The sequence below is a fragment of the Dendrobates tinctorius genome, unplaced genomic scaffold (assembly GCF_039654945.1).
Source record: "Dendrobates tinctorius isolate UK_male_01 unplaced genomic scaffold, ASM3965494v1 ptg000060l, whole genome shotgun sequence".
NCBI lineage: Eukaryota > Metazoa > Chordata > Amphibia > Anura > Dendrobatidae > Dendrobates > Dendrobates tinctorius.
In genome coordinates this window covers 67036626-67054658 of record NW_027361728.1, presented here as the reverse complement: position 1 = coordinate 67054658, position 18033 = coordinate 67036626, and the positions used below count along the sequence as shown (strand labels likewise).

Genomic DNA, 18033 nt, shown 5'->3' with positions numbered 1-18033 from the left:
TACCAGAGCGCGGTACACCGCTTCATCCCACTGCTTATATCTGGCCTCAGCGGATCTGCAGTACCAGAGCGCGGTACACCGCTTCATCACACGGTTATATCTGGCCTCAGCGGATCTGCAGTACCAGAGAGCGGTACACCGCTTCATCCCACTGCTTATATCTGGCCTCAGCGGATCTGCAGTACCAGAGCGCGGTAAACCGCTTCATCCCACTGCTTATATCTGGCCTCAGCGGATCTGCAGTACCAGAGAGCGGTACACCGCTTCATCACACGGTTATATCTGGCCTCAGCGGATCTGCAGTACCAGAGCGCGGTACACCGCTTCATCACACGGTTATATCTGGCCTCAGCAGATCTGCAATACCAGAGAGCGGTACACCGCTCCATCACACTGCTTATATCTGGCCTCAGCGGATCTGTAGTACCAGAGAGCGGTACACCGCTCCATCACACTGCTTATATCTGGCCTCCGCTGATCTGCAGTACCAGAGAGCGGTACATCGCTCATCACACTGCTTATATCTGGCCTCAGCGGATCTGCAGTACCAAAGAGCGGTACACCGCTTCATCACACTGCTTATATCTGGCCTCAGCTGATCTGCAGTACCAGAGAGCAGTACACCGCTTCATCACACTGCTTATATCTGGCCTCAGCTGATCTGCAGTACCAGAGAGCGGTACACCGCTCCATCACACTGCTTATATCTGGCCTCAGCGGATCTGCAGTACCAGAGAGCGGTACACCGCTCCATCACACTGCTTATATCTGGCCTCAGCGGATCTGCAGTACCAGAGAGCAGTACACCGCTTCATCACACTGCTTATATCTGGCCTCAGCTGATCTGCAGTACCAGAGAGCAGTACACCGCTTCATCACACTGCTTATATCTGGCCTCCGCTGATCTGCAGTACCAGAGAGCGGTACACCGCTCCATCACACTGCTTATATCTGGCCTCCGCTGATCTGCAGTACCAGAGAGCGGTACATCGCTTCATCACACTGCTTATATCTGGCCTCAGCGGATCTGCAGTACCAGAGAGCAGTACACCGCTTCATCACACTGCTTATATCTGGCCTCAGCTGATCTGCAGTACCAGAGAGCAGTACACCGCTTCATCACACTGCTTATATCTGGCCTCAGCTGATCTGCAGTACCAGAGAGCGGTACACCGCTCCATCACACTGCTTATATCTGGCCTCCGCTGATCTGCAGTACCAGAGAGCGGTACATCGCTTCATCACACTGCTTATATCTGGCCTCAGCGGATCTGCAGTACCAGAGAGCAGTACACCGCTTCATCACACTGCTTATATCTGGCCTCAGCTGATCTGCAGTACCAGAGAGCAGTACACCGCTTCATCACACTGCTTATATCTGGCCTCAGCTGATCTGCAGTACCAGAGAGCGGTACACCGCTCCATCACACTGCTTATATCTGGCCTCCGCTGATCTGCAGTACCAGAGAGCGGTACATCGCTTCATCACACTGCTTATATCTGGCCTCAGCGGATCTGCAGTACCAGAGAGCGGTACACCGCTCCATCACACTGCTTATATCTGGCCTCAGCTGATCTGCAGTACCAGAGAGCGGTACACCGCTTCATCACGCGGCTTATATCTGGCCTCAGCTGATCTGCAGTACCAGAGAGCGGTACACCGCTTCATCCCACTGCTTATATCTGGCCTCAGCGGATCTGCAGTACCAGAGAGCGGTACACCACTTCATCCCACTGCTTATATCTGGCCTCAGCTGATGTGCAGTACCAGAGAGCGGTACACCGCTCCATCACACTGCTTATATCTGGCCTCAGCGGATCTGCAGTACCAGAGAGCGGTACACCGCTCCATCACACTGCTTATATCTGGCCTCAGCTGATCTGCAGTACCAGAGAGCGGTACACCGCTTCATCCCACTGCTTATATCTGGCCTCAGCTGATCTGCAGTACCAGAGAGAGGTACACCGCTTCATCCCACTGCTTATATCTGGCCTCAGCGGATCTGCAGTACCAGAGAGCGGTACACCGCTCCATCACACTGCTTATATCTGGCCTCAGCTGATCTGCAGTACCAGAGAGCGGTACACCGCTCCATCACACTGCTTATATCTGGCCTCAGCTGATCTGCAGTACCAGAGAGCGGTACACCGCTCCATCACACTGCTTATATCTGGCCTCAGCGGATCTGCAGTACCAGAGAGCGGTACACCGCTTCATCCCACTGCTTATATCTGGCCTCAGCTAATCTGCAGTACCAGAGAGCGGTACATCGCTTCATCACACTGCTTATATCTGGCCTCAGCTAATCTGCAGTACCAGAGAGCGGTACACCGCTCCATCACACTGCTTATATCTGGCCTCAGCTGATGTGCAGTACCAGAGAGCGGTACACCGCTCCATCACACTACTTATATCTGGCCTCAGCAGATCTGCAGTACCAGAGAGCGGTACACCGCTCCATCACACTGCTTATATCTGGCCTCAGCTAATCTGCAGTACCAGAGAGCGGTACACCGCTTCATCACACTGCTTATATCTGGCCTCAGCGGATCTGCAGTACCAGAGAGCGGTACACCGCTTCATCCCACTGCTTATATCTGGCCTCCGCTGATCTGCAGCACCAGAGAGCGGTACACCGCTCCATCACACTGCTTATATCTGGCCTCAGCTGATCTGCAGTACCAGAGAGCGGTACACCGCTCCATCACACTGCTTATATCTGGCCTCCGCTGATCTGCAGTACCAGAGAGCGGTACACCGCTCCATCACACTGCTTATATGTGGCATCAGCTGATCTGCAGTACCAGAGAGCGGTACACCGCTTCATCCCACTGCTTATATCTGGCCTCAGCTGATCTGCAGTACCAGAGAGAGGTACACCGCTTCATCACACTGCTTATATCTGGCCTCAGCAGATCTGCAGTACCAGAGAGCGGTACACCGCTCCATCACACTGCTTATATCTGGCCTCAGCGGATCTGCAGTACCAGAGAGCGGTACACCGCTTCATCACACTGCTTATATGTGGCCTCAGCTGATCTGCAGTACCAGAGAGCGGTACACCGCTTCATCACACTGCTTATATCTGGCCTCAGCGGATCTGCAGTACCAGAGAGCGGTACACCGCTCCATCACACTGCTTATATCTGGCCTCCGCTGATCTGCAGTACCAGAGAGCGGTACACCGCTCCATCACACTGCTTATATGTGGCCTCAGCTGATCTGCAGTACCAGAGAGCGGTACACCGCTTCATCACACTGCTTATATCTGGCCTCAGCGGATCTGCAGTACCAGAGAGCGGTACACCGCTCCATCACACTGCTTATATGTGGCCTCAGCTGATCTGCAGTACCAGAGAGCGGTACACCGCTTCATCACACTGCTTATATCTGACCTCCGCTGATCTGCAGTACCAGAGAGCGGTACACCGCTTCATCACACTGCTTATATCTGGCCTCTGTCAGAATATCTAGAAGCTGATCAGTAGAGGAGTTCAGGTGTTAGCCCCTCACCTATCTAATATTGATGACATACCCAAAGTATTGGTCATCAATATCAGTCTTGTAGAAAAACCCTTTTAATAGTATACAGCTGACTTTACATTCTGGGTGGAAGTCCTATGTAAGAGGCACCTGCATTTCCAGATATCTATAATCGGTCCTTTTATTCAGAAGTTCTTCTTTAAGCCGTCGGTCTAAGGCTGCGTTTACTCTGTTCTCTCCATAACAGAATTCTGAGAATTTCTCATCGTCGTCATCGTCATCCCAGGAATCTTTCACAATGTCTACTGGCAGCTTGATATCAGGGGCCACATTATTTCTGAAATGAACAGAGACATATAAAACAGTTTTAACCCTATGCTAGAACAAGCGGCAGCTGCACCAGGGGAGTCACTGTGATCTGGCAATGGTCAGAGTCCCTCAAATAAGGCACATATGGCCGATTTCTATGCTGGAACAACCCCTATGGAAATAATAGCACTATACCAATTAAATATGTAAGGGTTTTTTTTTTTTTTTTTTCATTCCAGGTGGAATCCTTCGACTTTACATAATGTCCTGATATAAGATATAGCGACTTGTTCACACAGGTGAAAGCTTCCACTGCTGATATGGTGTCCAAACCCACAACAGATTCTGCCATGTAAGAAATGCAGATCTGATCTCACACCTCACCAGGCTCGCTGGATTTTATTTTCGGGCTGTAAAGCAATGCGTAGAAATGTTTATCTACTTACGCAAAGAATTGTAATTAGTGGGGACCCCAGAACCACAACAAATATCTGACAGGTCGGGACAATAATGGGAACCTTGCTTAGCCCAGGGGAACAACCTTCAGGGTGGGAGATCCCGGTCTAATAAACTACTAGGATTTTTCTTTTTTGTTAATCAGAGACTGGATGAGTTTTATAGACGCACAGAGATGTAAATGGCTCAATTACTGCCCCCCATAGTGCTTAATAACAAGAGCACCTTTCATTCTCAGTAGCCCACCAGGACTCCTCCGGGCACGGCTCCGGCTTCACGTCCTTGCTTTGGGTCTGCACAGAGTTCAGAAGTCGTGTAATCTGCTGTTCTCTGGATTCATCCATCCGCACCACCGCTCTCTAAAATACATCAAGATAACAAAATACTACCTGTATTAGTGCACTATATCACAGTCTAGAGTACTGATGTCCCCTCCGTGCAAAAAAGGCCATGTATAGCCCAAATGAAGGAAAAAACAAGTCACTTACAAGACTATTACCACAGGACAGAACATTTACATATTATTAACCTCTTTATCCCCCCCCAAGGGTGGTTTGCTCGTTAATGCCCGGGCCAATTTTTACAATTCTGACCACTGTCCCTTTATGAGGTTATAACTCTGGAACGCTTCCATGGATCCCGGTGATTCTGACATTGTTTTCTCATGACATATTGTACTTCATGTTAGTGGTAAATTCTTTGATATAACTTGCGTTTGTGGAAGAAAAAAAAAAAAAAAAAAAAAAAGAGAAATTTGGTGAAAATTTCGAAAATTTCAGTTTTCCAACTTTGATTTTTTATGCCCTTAAATCACAGAGACATAAATAACATTTCTCAAAAGTTGACTTTACATCAGCACAATTTTGGAACCAAATTTTTATTTTACAGGGTTAAAAGTTAAACAGCGATTTCTCATTTTTACAACATCGCTTTTTTTGCTTTTTTTTTATGGACCACATCACATTTGAAGCCACTTTGAGGGGTCTATATGATAGAAAATACCCAAAAGTGACACCATTCTAAAAACTGTACCCCTCAAGGTGCTCAAAACCACATTCAAGAAGCTTATTAATCCTTCAGGTGCTTCACAGGAATTTTTTGAATGTTTAAAAAAAAATGAACATTTAATTTTTTCTCACAAAAAAAAAATTACTTCAGGTCCAATTTTTTTTTATTTTACCAAGGGTAACAGGAGAAATTGGACTTTTTCAGTTTAAAATTGGCTGGAATTAAGATTGGACGCCATGTTGCATTTGGAGAGCCCCTGATATGCCTCAATAATGGAAACCCCCCACAAGTGACACCACTTTGGAAACTACACCCCCCCCCCCAAAGAGCTTATCTAGATGTCTGGTGAGCACTTTGAACCCCCAAAGGCTTCACACAAGTTTATAACGTAGAGCAGTAAAAATAAAAAAAATCATTTTTCAACAAAAATTCTTTTTGCCCCCAATTTTTTATTTTTCCAAGGGCAACAGGAGAAATTGGACCCCAAAAGTTATTGTGCAATTTGACCTGAGTATGCTGATACCCTATATGTGGGGATAAACCACTGTTGGGGCTCATGGCAGAGCTCAGAAGGGAGGGCGCGCCAGATATTCCATATTTTTTTGTCTGTATTATCTTGGTCCAACGATACGTGTTTTTCTGGAAGAATAGATATTGGATTCATGCAATACTGTGTGCCGAGGTTTTTTCTATAATACCAGATTTTACTGTTATGGTTTGCAGATGCCATGACCCAGTGGGAGAGCCCATGAGGTGCCAGAACAGCAGAACCCCCCATAAGTGACCCCATTTTACAAACTACACCTCTCTATGAATTCCTCTATGGGTGCAGTGATCATATTGACACCATGGGTGTGTCACAGAATTTTATACCATTGCGTAGTGAGGACAAAATAGATTTTACATTTTCACACAAGAAGTGGGTAAAAATGTCACCAAAATTTGTCACAAAATTTCTAGAGAACGTGGCAATACCCTATATGTGGCAGTACAGTACTGCTTAGCGATACGGAGAGACTCGGGAGGAACGGAGCACTATTTGCCTATTCAAGTGAATGGATCTGTGCACGTCAGTCTGCTTCCACGGACCGTGTGACCGTGGGCAAAACACGCTGACATGTCCATTTTTTAAATGTCAGCACAGGCCACAAAACGTCCCGCTCACGTGCATACGCATAACACACATGGACACATGGATGTCATCCGTGTGGCACGCATCAGCGTCGGGGAAGAAGCATTACACTAGGAACTGTTCCCTGGAGCCGGATGCTGAACATGGCTCTCATCATTCTCCCCCTGCACCCGATGCCGGGGAACAGCACTTACTGCAACGCTTCTTCCCTGGCGCCCGTCCGTGTGCCACACATACAGACACTGACGTCTCCTGTACTGGAAATATCAGGATATGTGAAAGAGGCATTATTGCTGTTTTTTCTGTTTGGCAGCTGTCACACACTAAAATACACTTTTTACTGCAAAAATAGTCTTTGCATCACCACATTTTGAGAGCTAAAATTTTTCCATATTTTGGCCCACAGAGTCATGTGAGGTTTTGTTTTTTGTGGGACGAGTTAACGTTTTTATTGGTACCATTTTCGGGCACGTGACTTTTTTTGATCACTTTCTAGTCCAATTTTTGGGAAACAGAATGAACAAAAACCAGCATTTCATTAATTTCTTTTTTATTTTTTGGGGGGCAGAGTTTATACCATTTCGTGTGTGGTAAAATTGATAAAGCGGTTTTATTCTTCGGGTCAGTACCGTTACAGCGATACCTCATTTATATTTTTTTAAGGTTTAGGCGCTTTTATATAATAAAAACTATTTTATAGGAAAAATAATTATTTTTATATCCCTTTATTCTAAGAGCTATAACTTTTTTATTTTTCCAGTGATGGAGCTGTATTGTGGCTTGTTTTATCTGGGACAAGATGACGTTTTCAGCGGTACCATGTTTATTTACCGTATATCTGTCTTTGTTTTTTGCCTTATTTTTTTTTATGGTTTTCACTAAAGGGGTTAACTAGTGGGATAGTTTTATAGGTCGGGTCGTTGCGGAAGCAGCGATACAGAATATGTGTACTTTTATTGTTTAGTTTTTTTTCATTCAAATATTTATTTAGTGATAGAATATATATATTGATTTTTTATAATTCATTTTGATTTTTTTTTTTTCCAAACTTTTTTACTTTGTCCCATAGTGGGACTATCATTTTTTGCAGGCTGATCGCTTCTATAGCATGCTGATGAAGCATCTGCATGCCATAGAATCTGTCCGCTCTGCACTGACAAAGACTTGCTGATCATGCACTGCGCATGATCAACAAGTTTGCTAGATCAGGTGACCCGACACATCGGGTCACCAAGGCAACGATCGGGACCCCGCGTCATGCCGTGGGGTCTCCGATCCAAAGGCAGAGGGGATGTAAGCCCTGTGCCAGCTTCAGTAATTATGCGATCGTGTTTGATCGCAGCAATTCGGGGATTAAAGTGGCGGGAGTGGTCTGTCAGCCCGTGTGCGCGGTCGATCGCAATGACCTAATATTCCGTCCATGGTGAAATTGGCCCAGGTCACATAGACAGAATATTAAGCAAGATGTCAGAAAGGGGTTAAAGAGAATTTGTCAGTTAGATCAACCTAACCTAAGGATCAACCTCCTAAGTTGTCTATATGGGCATATAGGAAGCTGAAGGAAATGATGTCTTGCTAAGTGCAATATGATGTCTAAGGCTGAGTTCACACGTGGCTTTTTTTTGCGTTTCCGCGGCGGTTTTAACCGCGCGATTTTGCAGCGAAAACGCGAAAAATAAGCATCCCATGCATTCCTATGGGATTCCGCAATGCTGTGCTAATGCTGCGGTTTTTACCGCGGCGGAATCGCTTCGCGGTAAAAACCGCAGCATGCTCATTAATTTGCGGAATCGCGGCGATCCCGCACCCATAGGAATGCATTGTTCCGCTTATTTCCCGCATGTGGCTGTGCACACCATGCGGAAAGTAAGCAGAACATTTGCGGATGGTACCCACGGTCCGGAGGAGAGGAGACTGTCCTCTGAGCTTTGGGTACCATATCCCTGTAAAAAATAGAATTTAAAATAAAAAATATTGTTATTCTCACCCTCCGACGTCCCGCGCAGCCTTCCCGCTTCTCTTCACGCTCTCGTTCCCAGTAGTCCTTTGCGAAAATGCCCGTGATGACGTCCCTTCTCGCGGGATCGCGAAGTCTCGTGGTCATTCGCGAGACGTCGCGATCCCGCGAGAACTGACGTCATCGCGGGCATTTTCGCAAAGGATTACTGGGAACGGATGCGCGGGACGTCGGAGGGTGAGAATAACACCGGTTTTTATTTTTTTTTTTTTTACATTCTATCTTTTACTACTGATGCCGCATAGGCAGCCTCAGTAGTAAAAAGTTGGTCACACTCGTCAAACACTATGTTTGACAAGTGTGACCAACCTGTCAATCAGTTTTCCAAGCGATGCTACAGATCGCTTGGAGAACGCTAGCATTTTGCAAGCTAATTACGCTTGCAAAATGCTAGTTTTTCCGCGGAAAAATCGTGGGAATTTAAAATGCGATTTTCCCGCGGACTGGAATTACGGAATTCTCGCGGTAATTTCCGCGAGAGTTCCGGTACGTGTGCACTTAGCCTTATTCCAGAGAAATCCATGTTTTTCTTATATGTACAGGACTTGCGAAAGTATTCACCTTGATTGGTTTTACCTATTTTGTTACATTTCAGCCTGTATATAGGTAAATATTTTTGTAACCAGATTTGTGTGTGATGCATCAGCACTAAAATAGTGTGTAAGTTGATGAAGTGAGAAAATATAGGCATAAATTAAATGTAAGGGATAAAATAAAAATTGGCATGTGCATATGTATTCACCCCTTTTGCTATGAAGACCCTAAACATTTCTGGTGCAAGCAATTACCTTCATAAGTCACATGCTTAGTGAAAACAAGTCCACCTGTGTTCAATCTAAGGGTGCATGCACATTGCGTTCTGTGTCCTTGTCGGGGCAAACTGTAAGTCTGAAATCCACTGCATCATTGCAGTCTACTTAACCCGACAGTGCATGCCTTCGGACCCATTTTTGAGGGGGATGTCAGACGTATGCCCCGACGGGGACACAGAGCGCAATGTGCAATCACCTTAAGTGTCACATGGTCTATCAGTATACACACTTTTTCTGAAAGGCCATAGAGGCTGCAACATCATTAAGCAAGAGGCATCACTAGCCAAACACCATGAAAACCAAGGAGATAACCCAACCCTGACTTGTTTGGATTATAAAAAAAATATCCCAATCTCTGATGATCCCCCAGAGCACCATCAAATCCATTGTCATCAAAACTAAAGAACAAGGTACCACAGCAAACCTGCTATAAGAGGGCTACCCACCAAAACACTGAGCCCGGGCATGGAGGGCATTAATCAGAGAGGCAGCACAGACACCAAAGGTAACCCTGAAAGAGCTTTAGCGTTCCCAAGCAGAGACTGGAGTAACTGTCCATACGACCACAATAAGCCGTACACTCCATAGAGGGGGCCGCTATGAAAGGCTGGACAGATAAAAGCCTTTACTTACACAAAAAATTGTAAGGCTGGTTTTGAGTTTACCAAAAGACATGTGGGAGAATCCACAAATTTATGGAAAAAGGACTGTTTTCAGAAGAGACTAAAATTTAACTTTTGTGCCATAAAGTTAAAACGCTATGTCTGGCACCCAACCAAGGAAGCTCATTACCCCAAGAACACCATCCCCACAGTGAAACATGTTGGTGGCAGCATCATGCTGTAGGGATGTTTTTCAGCAGCATGGACAGAGAAAATGGTTCAAGTTGAGAGGAAGATGGATGGTGTGAAATACAGGGCTATTCTTTGTAGATTGTGAGCCCTCACGGCAGGGTCCTCTCTCATCCTGTACCAGTCGTCACTTGTATTGTTTAAGATTACTGCACTTTTAGTTATTATGTATACCCCTCCTCACATGTAAAGCGCCATGGAATAAATGGCGTTATAATAAATCTCTATATATAAAAGTGTGTGTGTGTGTGTGTGTGTGTGTGTGTGTGTGTGTGTGTGTGTCACCAACCAAACACGAAGCATCTTTCATTTCAACAGAGCTGTTCAAAAGAAGCCGAGCTATGACTGCTTGCTATGAGCAACAGTTTTCCTTGCAACCAATCACTAAGCATCTCTCATTTCACCAGAGCTGGTTAAAAGAAGCTGAGCTGAGATTGGTTGCTATGAGCAAGTTTTCCCACTTGACAACACCTCAGCGCAGACTGACATGGTGGGAGAAATCTAGCATCCCCGGGAACATAAGCTCCCAGCCATTAACTGCCACCCAAAAAGAGCAGAGCACATGACAGAAATGAATCCCCCCTCCTGTGCCCTTATCCCCATCACACATCCTCCATCATATAGGCACATCTTCCCTCTTAAAGGGATCATTGGTATGGAAGTCAGAGCAAATCCATCCTGTACTTTGGTTTTGACCCCAGACCTCTCTTAAAGGGATCTCCGGTATGGAAGTTAGGACCATTCCACTCAGCTCTGTGGTTCTGACCCCAGTTTCTCTTAAAGGGATCATTGATATGGAATTTAGGGCAAATCCACTCTGCGCTTTGGTACTGACCCCAGGCCTTCTTTAAAGGGATCTCCGGTATGGAAGTCAGGGCAATTACCTTCAAATGCTCTGGTACTGACCCCAGGCTCTCTTAAAGGGATCTCCTGTATGAAAGTTAGGGCAAATCCCTCAGTGCTCTGATTCTGACCCCGGGGTTCTATTAAACGGATCCCCGGTATGGAAGTCAGGGCAAATCCACTCAGCGCTCTGGTTCTGACCAAAGGCCCCTCTTAAAGGGATCCCGGTATGGAAGTGAGGACAAATCCACTCTGCGCTTTGGTACTGACCCCAGGCCTCTCTTAAAGGGATCCCGGTATGGAAGTGAGGACAAATCCACTCTGCGCTTTGGTACTGACCCCAGGCCTCTCTTAAAGGGATCTCCGGTATGGAAGTTATGGTAAATCCCTCAGCGCTCTGATTCTCACCCCAGGCTTCTATTAAAGGGATCATTGGTATGGAAGTCAGGGCAAATCCACTCAGCGCTCTGGTTCTGACACCAGGCCTCTCTTAAAGGGATCCCCAGTATAGAAGTTAGGACCGTTCCACTAAGCACTCTGGTTCTGACACCAGGCCTCTCTTAAAGGGATACCCGGTATGGAAGTTAGGGCAATTCCACTCAGCGTTCTCGTTCTGATGCCAGGCTCTCTTAAAGGGATCTCCTGTATGGAAGTTAGGGCAAATCCTTCAGCGCTCTGATTCTGACCCCAGAGTTCTATTAAAGGGATCATTGGTATGCAAGTCAAGTCAGGGCAAATCCACTCAGCGCTCTGGTTCTGACACCAGGCCTCTCTTAAAGGGATCCCCAGTATGGAAGTCAGGACTGTTCCACTTAGCGCTCTGGTTCTGACCCCAGGCTGACGGGATTATGTGGGATATTAGGGGTAGTAGTCAGGTGGCTCTGGCTGACAGAATGATGTGGGATATTAGGGTTAGTAGTCCGGTGGCTCTGGCTGACGGGATGATGTGGGATATTAGGGTTAGTAGTCCGGTGGCTCTGGCTGACGGGATGATGTGGGATATTAGGGTTAGTAGTCCGGTGGCTCTGGCTGACGGGATGATGTGGGATATTAGGGTTAGTAGTCCGGTGGCTCTGGCTGACGGGATGATGTGGGATATTAGGGGTAGTAGTCCGGTGGCTCTGGCTGATGGGACGATGTGGGATATTAGGAGTAGTAGTCCGGTGGCTCTGGCTGACGGGACGATGTGGGATATTAGGAGTAGTAGTCCGGTGGCTCTGGCTGATGGGACGATGTGGGATATTAGGAGTAGTAGTCCGGTGGCTCTGGCTGACGGGACGATGTGGGATATAAGGAGTAGTTGTCCGGTGGCTCTGGCTGATGGGACGATGTGGGATATTAGGAGTAGTAGTCCGGTAGCTCTGGCTGATGGGACGATGTGGGATATTAGGGGTAGTAGTCCGGCGGCTGTGACGGGATGATGTGGGATATTATGGGTAGTAGTCCGGTAGCTCTGGCTGACGGGATGATGTGGGATATTATAGTGAATGTGGCTATGCGGAGTGGGCGGGGCTCTACACATATATATACATTATAATTTGTTACAACTAACCGTAGTTAGTTACTATGCCCGGGCAGTGCTGGGCTTTTCAGCTAGTAATAATAATATTCTTAGGTAAAACCTGTTTCAGTCTGTCAGTGATTTGAGACTGGGACGGAGGTTCACCTTCCAACAAGACAATGACCCAACGCATACTGCTACAGCAACACGTGAGTGGTTTAAGGGGAAATGCATAATGTTTTGGAGAATCCTAGTCAAAGCCCAGACCTTAATCCAATTGAGAATCTGGGGTCAGACTTGAAAATTGCTGTTCACCAGAGGAAACAATTTAACTTCAAGGAGCATTTTTGTCTTGAGGAAAGGGCAAAAATCCCTGTGGCAAGGTGTGGAATGTAGGGGGGTGAATAGTTCTGCACATTGACACCAGTGTTGCCCCTGATGACGATTCATTTGAGCGTGGTGCTAGAAGCCTTGAGGCGGCACTGGTGTCACTGCTCCTATCGGTGCCCGCTCACAACGTCATGTTTCAGTTAGAAGCTGCGGCGGTGACTGAAATTTTCCTTCGTATAAGTGCGCATATAGAAATACCTGTCAGTCACTGGTAGGACGGCCCACTGGACAGAAAATCCCAGAAAGAGCAGAGGATTAAATCAATGAAGCACAGGTTATACTGAATCCTTTTTTCATTTATTTTCGTCTAGATAGTCAAGTTCGATCGTCTTCTCTGTTCTCCGCCAGGGTCTTGGTGGAAACCCGTCGGGGCTGATCCAAGGACCTCACTAAACCATCCTGTCGGTAGTAGCAACAGGCGGTGTGTACAAAGGGCAGGGACTTAAAGGGAACCTGTCACCTGGATAGGCCAATACGAGTAACGGCCACCACCTTTCAGAGCTGATATACAGCATTCTATAATGCTGTATATCTGCCCCCAACCCAACCTGGAAGAGAAGAAAAATAACTTCTTAAACTCACCTGCGGAGCGGTCCGAGGGGTGTCGCTCTTCTTGGTCCGGCACCTCCCATCATCTTATGATCGCCGTCCTCCTTGTTGGTTTGTGCCTGCATCATCCACACAGTCTGCTCGGCATCGCTGCTCCTGCACAGGCTAATAATCTGCCCTGTTGAGGGCAGCGCAAAGTACTGCAGTGCACAGACACCGGGAAAGGTCAGGGAGGCCCAGCTCCTGCGCACTGCAGTACTTTACTTTGCCCTCACCAGGGCACATTATTAGCCTGTGAACGAGACGCGTCAGTCTCATAAATCAAGAAGGAGGACGGCATCGCAAGAAGATGGGAGGTGCCGGACCAAGAAGAGAGACACCCCTCAGACCAGACCACCCTGCAGGTGAGTATAATAAAAGTTAGTTTTCTTCTCTTACACGTCAGGTTGGGGGCAGATATAGATAGATTTGGTTGGGTAAACAGACAAAATTGCTCCACCAACTAAAAACGGCCATCCATGCATCACCATCACAGGTGGGGCTCCAGAGCCGCCAGTGACAGCCGCACCCACACAGGTGGGGCTCCAGAGCCGCCAGTGACAGCCGCACCCACACAGGTGGGGCTCCAGAGCCGCCAGTGACAGCCGCACCCACACAGGTGGGGCTCCAGAGCCGCCAGTGACAGCCGCACCCCCACAGGTGGGGCTCCAGAGCCGCCAGTGACAGCCGCACCCCCACTGGTGGGGCTCCAGAGCCGCCAGTGACAGCCGCACCCCCACAGGTGGGGCTCCAGAGCCGCCAGTGACAGCCGCACCCCCACAGGTGGGGCTTCAGAGCCGCCAGTGACAGCCCCACCCACACAGGTGGGGCTCCAGATACACCAGTGACAGCCGCACCCCCACAGGTGGGGCTCCAGATCCGCCAGTGACAGCCGCACCCCCACAGGTGGGGCTCCAGAGCCGCCAGTGACAGCCGCACCCCCACAGGTGGGCCTCCAGAGCCGCCAGTGACAGCCGCACCCCCACAGGTGGAGCTTCAGAGCCGCCAGTGACAGTCGCACCCCCACAGGTGGAGCTTCAGAGCCGCCAGTGACAGTCGCACCCCCACAGGTGGGGCTCCAGAGCTGCCAGTGACAGCCGCACCCCCACAGGTGGAGCTCCAGAGCCGCCAGTGACAGCCGCACACACACAGGTGGGGCTCCAGAGCCACCGGCGACGGACGCATCCCCACAGGAGGGACTCCAGAGCCGCCAGTGACAGCCGCACCCCCACAGGTAGGGCTCCAGAGCTGCCAGTGACAGCCGCACCCCCCACAGGTGGGGATCCAGAGCCGCCAGTGACAGCCGCACACACAGGTGGAGCTCCAGAGCCGCCAGTGACAGCCGCACCCCCCACAGGTGGAGCTCCAGAGCCGCCAGTGACAGCCGCACCCCCCACAGGTGGGGATCCAGAGCCGCCAGTGACAGCCGCACACACAGGTGGAGCTCCAGAGCCGCCAGTGGCAGCCGCACCCCCCACAGGTGGGCCTCCAGAGCCGCCAGTGACAGCCGCACACACAGGTGGAGCTCCAGAGCCGCCAGTGACAGCCGCACACACAGGTGGAGCTCCAGAGCCGCCAGTGACAGCCGCACACACACAGGTGGGGCTCCAGAGCTGCCAGTGACAGCCGCACCCCCCACAGGTGGGGATCCAGAGCCGCCAGTGACAGCCGCACACACAGGTGGAGCTCCAGAGCCGCCAGTGACAGCCGCACCCCCCACAGGTGGGCCTCCAGAGCCGCCAGTGACAGCCGCACACACAGGTGGAGCTCCAGAGCCGCCAGTGAGTCGCACACACACAGGTGGAGCTCCAGAGCCGCCAGTGACAGCCGCACACACACAGGTGGGCCTCCAGAGCCGCCAGTGACAGCCGCACACACACAGGTGGAGCTTCAGAGCCGCCAGTGACAGTCGCACCCCCACAGGTGGGGCTCCAGAGCTGCCAATGACAGCCGCACACACAGGTGGGGATCCAGAGCTGCCAGTGACAGCCGCACCCCCACAGGTGGAGCTCCAGAGCCGCCAGTGACAGCCGCACACACACAGGTGGGGCTCCAGAGCCACCGGCGACGGACGCATCCCCACAGGAGGGACTCCAGACCCGCCAGTGACAGCCGCACCCCCACAGGTGGGGCTCCAGAGCTGCCAGTGACAGCCGCACCCCCCACAGGTGGGGATCCAGAGCCGCCAGTGACAGCCGCACACACACAGGTGGAGCTCCAGAGCAGCCAGTGACAGCCGCACACACACAGGTGGAGCTCCAGAGCAGCCAGTGACAGCCGCACACACACAGGTGGAGCTCCAGAGGAGCCAGTGACAGCCGCACACACACAGGTGGAGCTCCAGAGCAGCCAGTGACAGCCGCACACACACAGGTGGAGCTCCAGAGCAGCCAGTGACAGCCGCACACACACAGGTGGAGCTCCAGAGCCACCGGCGACGGACGCATCCCCACAGGAGGGACTCCAGAGCTGCCAGTGACAGCCGCACCCCCCACAGGTGGGGATCCAGAGCTGCCAGTGACAGCCGCACCCCCCACAGGTGGGGATCCAGAGCCGCCAGTGACAGCCGCACACACACAGGTGGGGCTCCAGAGCCACCGGCGACGGACGCATCCCCACAGGAGGGACTCCAGACCCGCCAGTGACAGCCGCACCCCCACAGGTGGGGCTCCAGAGCTGCCAGTGACAGCCGCACCCCCCACAGGTGGGGATCCAGAGCAGCCAGTGACAGCCGCACCCCCCACAGGTGGGGATCCAGAGCAGCCAGTGACAGCCGCACCCCCCACAGGTGGGGATCCAGAGCAGCCAGTGACAGCCGCACACACACAGGTGGAGCTCCAGAGCAGCCAGTGACAGCCGCACACACACAGGTGGAGCTCCAGAGCAGCCAGTGACAGCCGCACACACACAGGTGGAGCTCCAGAGCAGCCAGTGACAGCCGCACACACACAGGTGGAGCTCCAGAGCAGCCAGTGACAGCCGCACACACACAGGTGGAGCTCCAGAGCAGCCAGTGACAGCCGCACACACACAGGTGGAGCTCCAGAGCAGCCAGTGACAGCCGCACACACACAGGTGGAGCTCCAGAGCCGCCAGTGACAGCCGCACACACACAGGTGGAGCTCCAGAGCCGCCAGTGACAGCCGCACACACACAGGTGGAGCTCCAGAGCAGCCAGTGACAGCCGCACACACACAGGTGGAGCTCCAGAGCCGCCAGTGACAGCCGCACACACACATGTGGAGCTCCAGAGCCGCCAGTGACAGCCGCACACACACAGGTGGAGCTCCAGAGCAGCCAGTGACAGCCGCACACACACAGGTGGGCCTCCAGAGCCGCCAGTGACAGCCGCACACACACAGGTGGAGCTCCAGAGCCGCCAGTGACAGCCGCACACACACAGGTGGAGCTCCAGAGCAGCCAGTGACAGCCGCACACACACAGGTGGAGCTCCAGAGCCGCCAGTGACAGCCGCACACACACAGGTGGAGCTCCAGAGCCGCCAGTGACAGCCGCACACACACAGGTGGGCCTCCAGAGCAGCCAGTGACAGCCGCACACACACAGGTGGAGCTCCAGAGCCGCCAGTGACAGCCGCACACACACAGGTGGAGCTCCAGAGCAGCCAGTGACAGCCGCACACACACAGGTGGAGCTCCAGAGCAGCCAGTGACAGCCGCACACACACAGGTGGAGCTCCAGAGCCGCCAGTGACAGCCGCACACACACAGGTGGAGCTCCAGAGCCGCCAGTGACAGCCGCACACACACAGGTGGAGCTCCAGAGCCGCCAGTGACAGCCGCACACACACAGGTGGAGCTCCAGAGCCGCCAGTGACAGCCGCACACACACAGGTGGAGCTCCAGAGCCGCCAGTGACAGCCGCACACACACAGGTGGAGCTCCAGAGCAGCCAGTGACAGCCGCACACACACAGGTGGAGCTCCAGAGCCGCCAGTGACAGCCGCACACACACAGGTGGAGCTCCAGAGCCGCCAGTGACAGCCGCACACACACAGGTGGAGCTCCAGAGCGGCCAGTGACAGCCGCACACACACAGGTGGAGCTCCAGAGCAGCCAGTGACAGGGTACTTCTTACCTCCTGCCTCTCTTTGTCCTTGCTCTTCTGGCCTTGCCTCCGTGCATACCACAACCCTATGGCCCGACCTCTCAGGTGCGGCGGGGGTCTTTCTTTTACACCTTCTCCAGTCTCCCTGGAAGATCCAGCTTCATAATGGGAGAAGGACCCTCTCCCTCGTCCCCCGCGACCCCGGCCCCATCCTTTCCGCTGCTCGTAACTCATACTGCTGGATGATGGCGCAGAAGAAAAAGCAAACAGCCGGGACCACCTCAACCAAACCGTAACCGGCACGGCTGCGAGGGAATCAAAGCAAAGCAGATGAAGTGTGGACCAGCGTCGCCACCGTACAGCTTTTGAAAGCGCATGCGCACAGTTCCCATCATTGACCTGGCTTGGGAAAGATGCTCGAATAATCGCTGGACAGAGATTTGACGTCAGTGGTCATGTGACTCAAGTAAGAAAGTGCGCATTATTTACTGTGTGTGAGAATTAGGGCATAGCGGCAGAGCCTGTGCCACGTGACCAGCCCAGCGGCATGTACAAGAGTAACAGAGATGTGTTG

At 51.1% G+C, this 18033-nt stretch overlaps 1 protein-coding gene across 1 annotated transcript in view; it reads right to left on the bottom strand.

The window, feature by feature from the left end:
* Positions 1-17693, bottom strand: part of DHX36 (DEAH-box helicase 36) — a 120564-nt gene extending 102871 nt beyond the window's left edge. The window contains exons 1-3 of the mRNA XM_073579024.1: positions 17490-17693; positions 4475-4608; positions 3635-3821 (exon numbers count right to left, since the gene is read on the bottom strand). Coding sequence (XP_073435125.1) covers positions 3635-3821; positions 4475-4608; positions 17490-17693 — 525 coding nt within the window. The remainder of the gene's footprint in view (positions 1-3634; positions 3822-4474; positions 4609-17489) is intronic.
* Between the last annotated feature and the right edge of the window lie 340 nt (positions 17694-18033).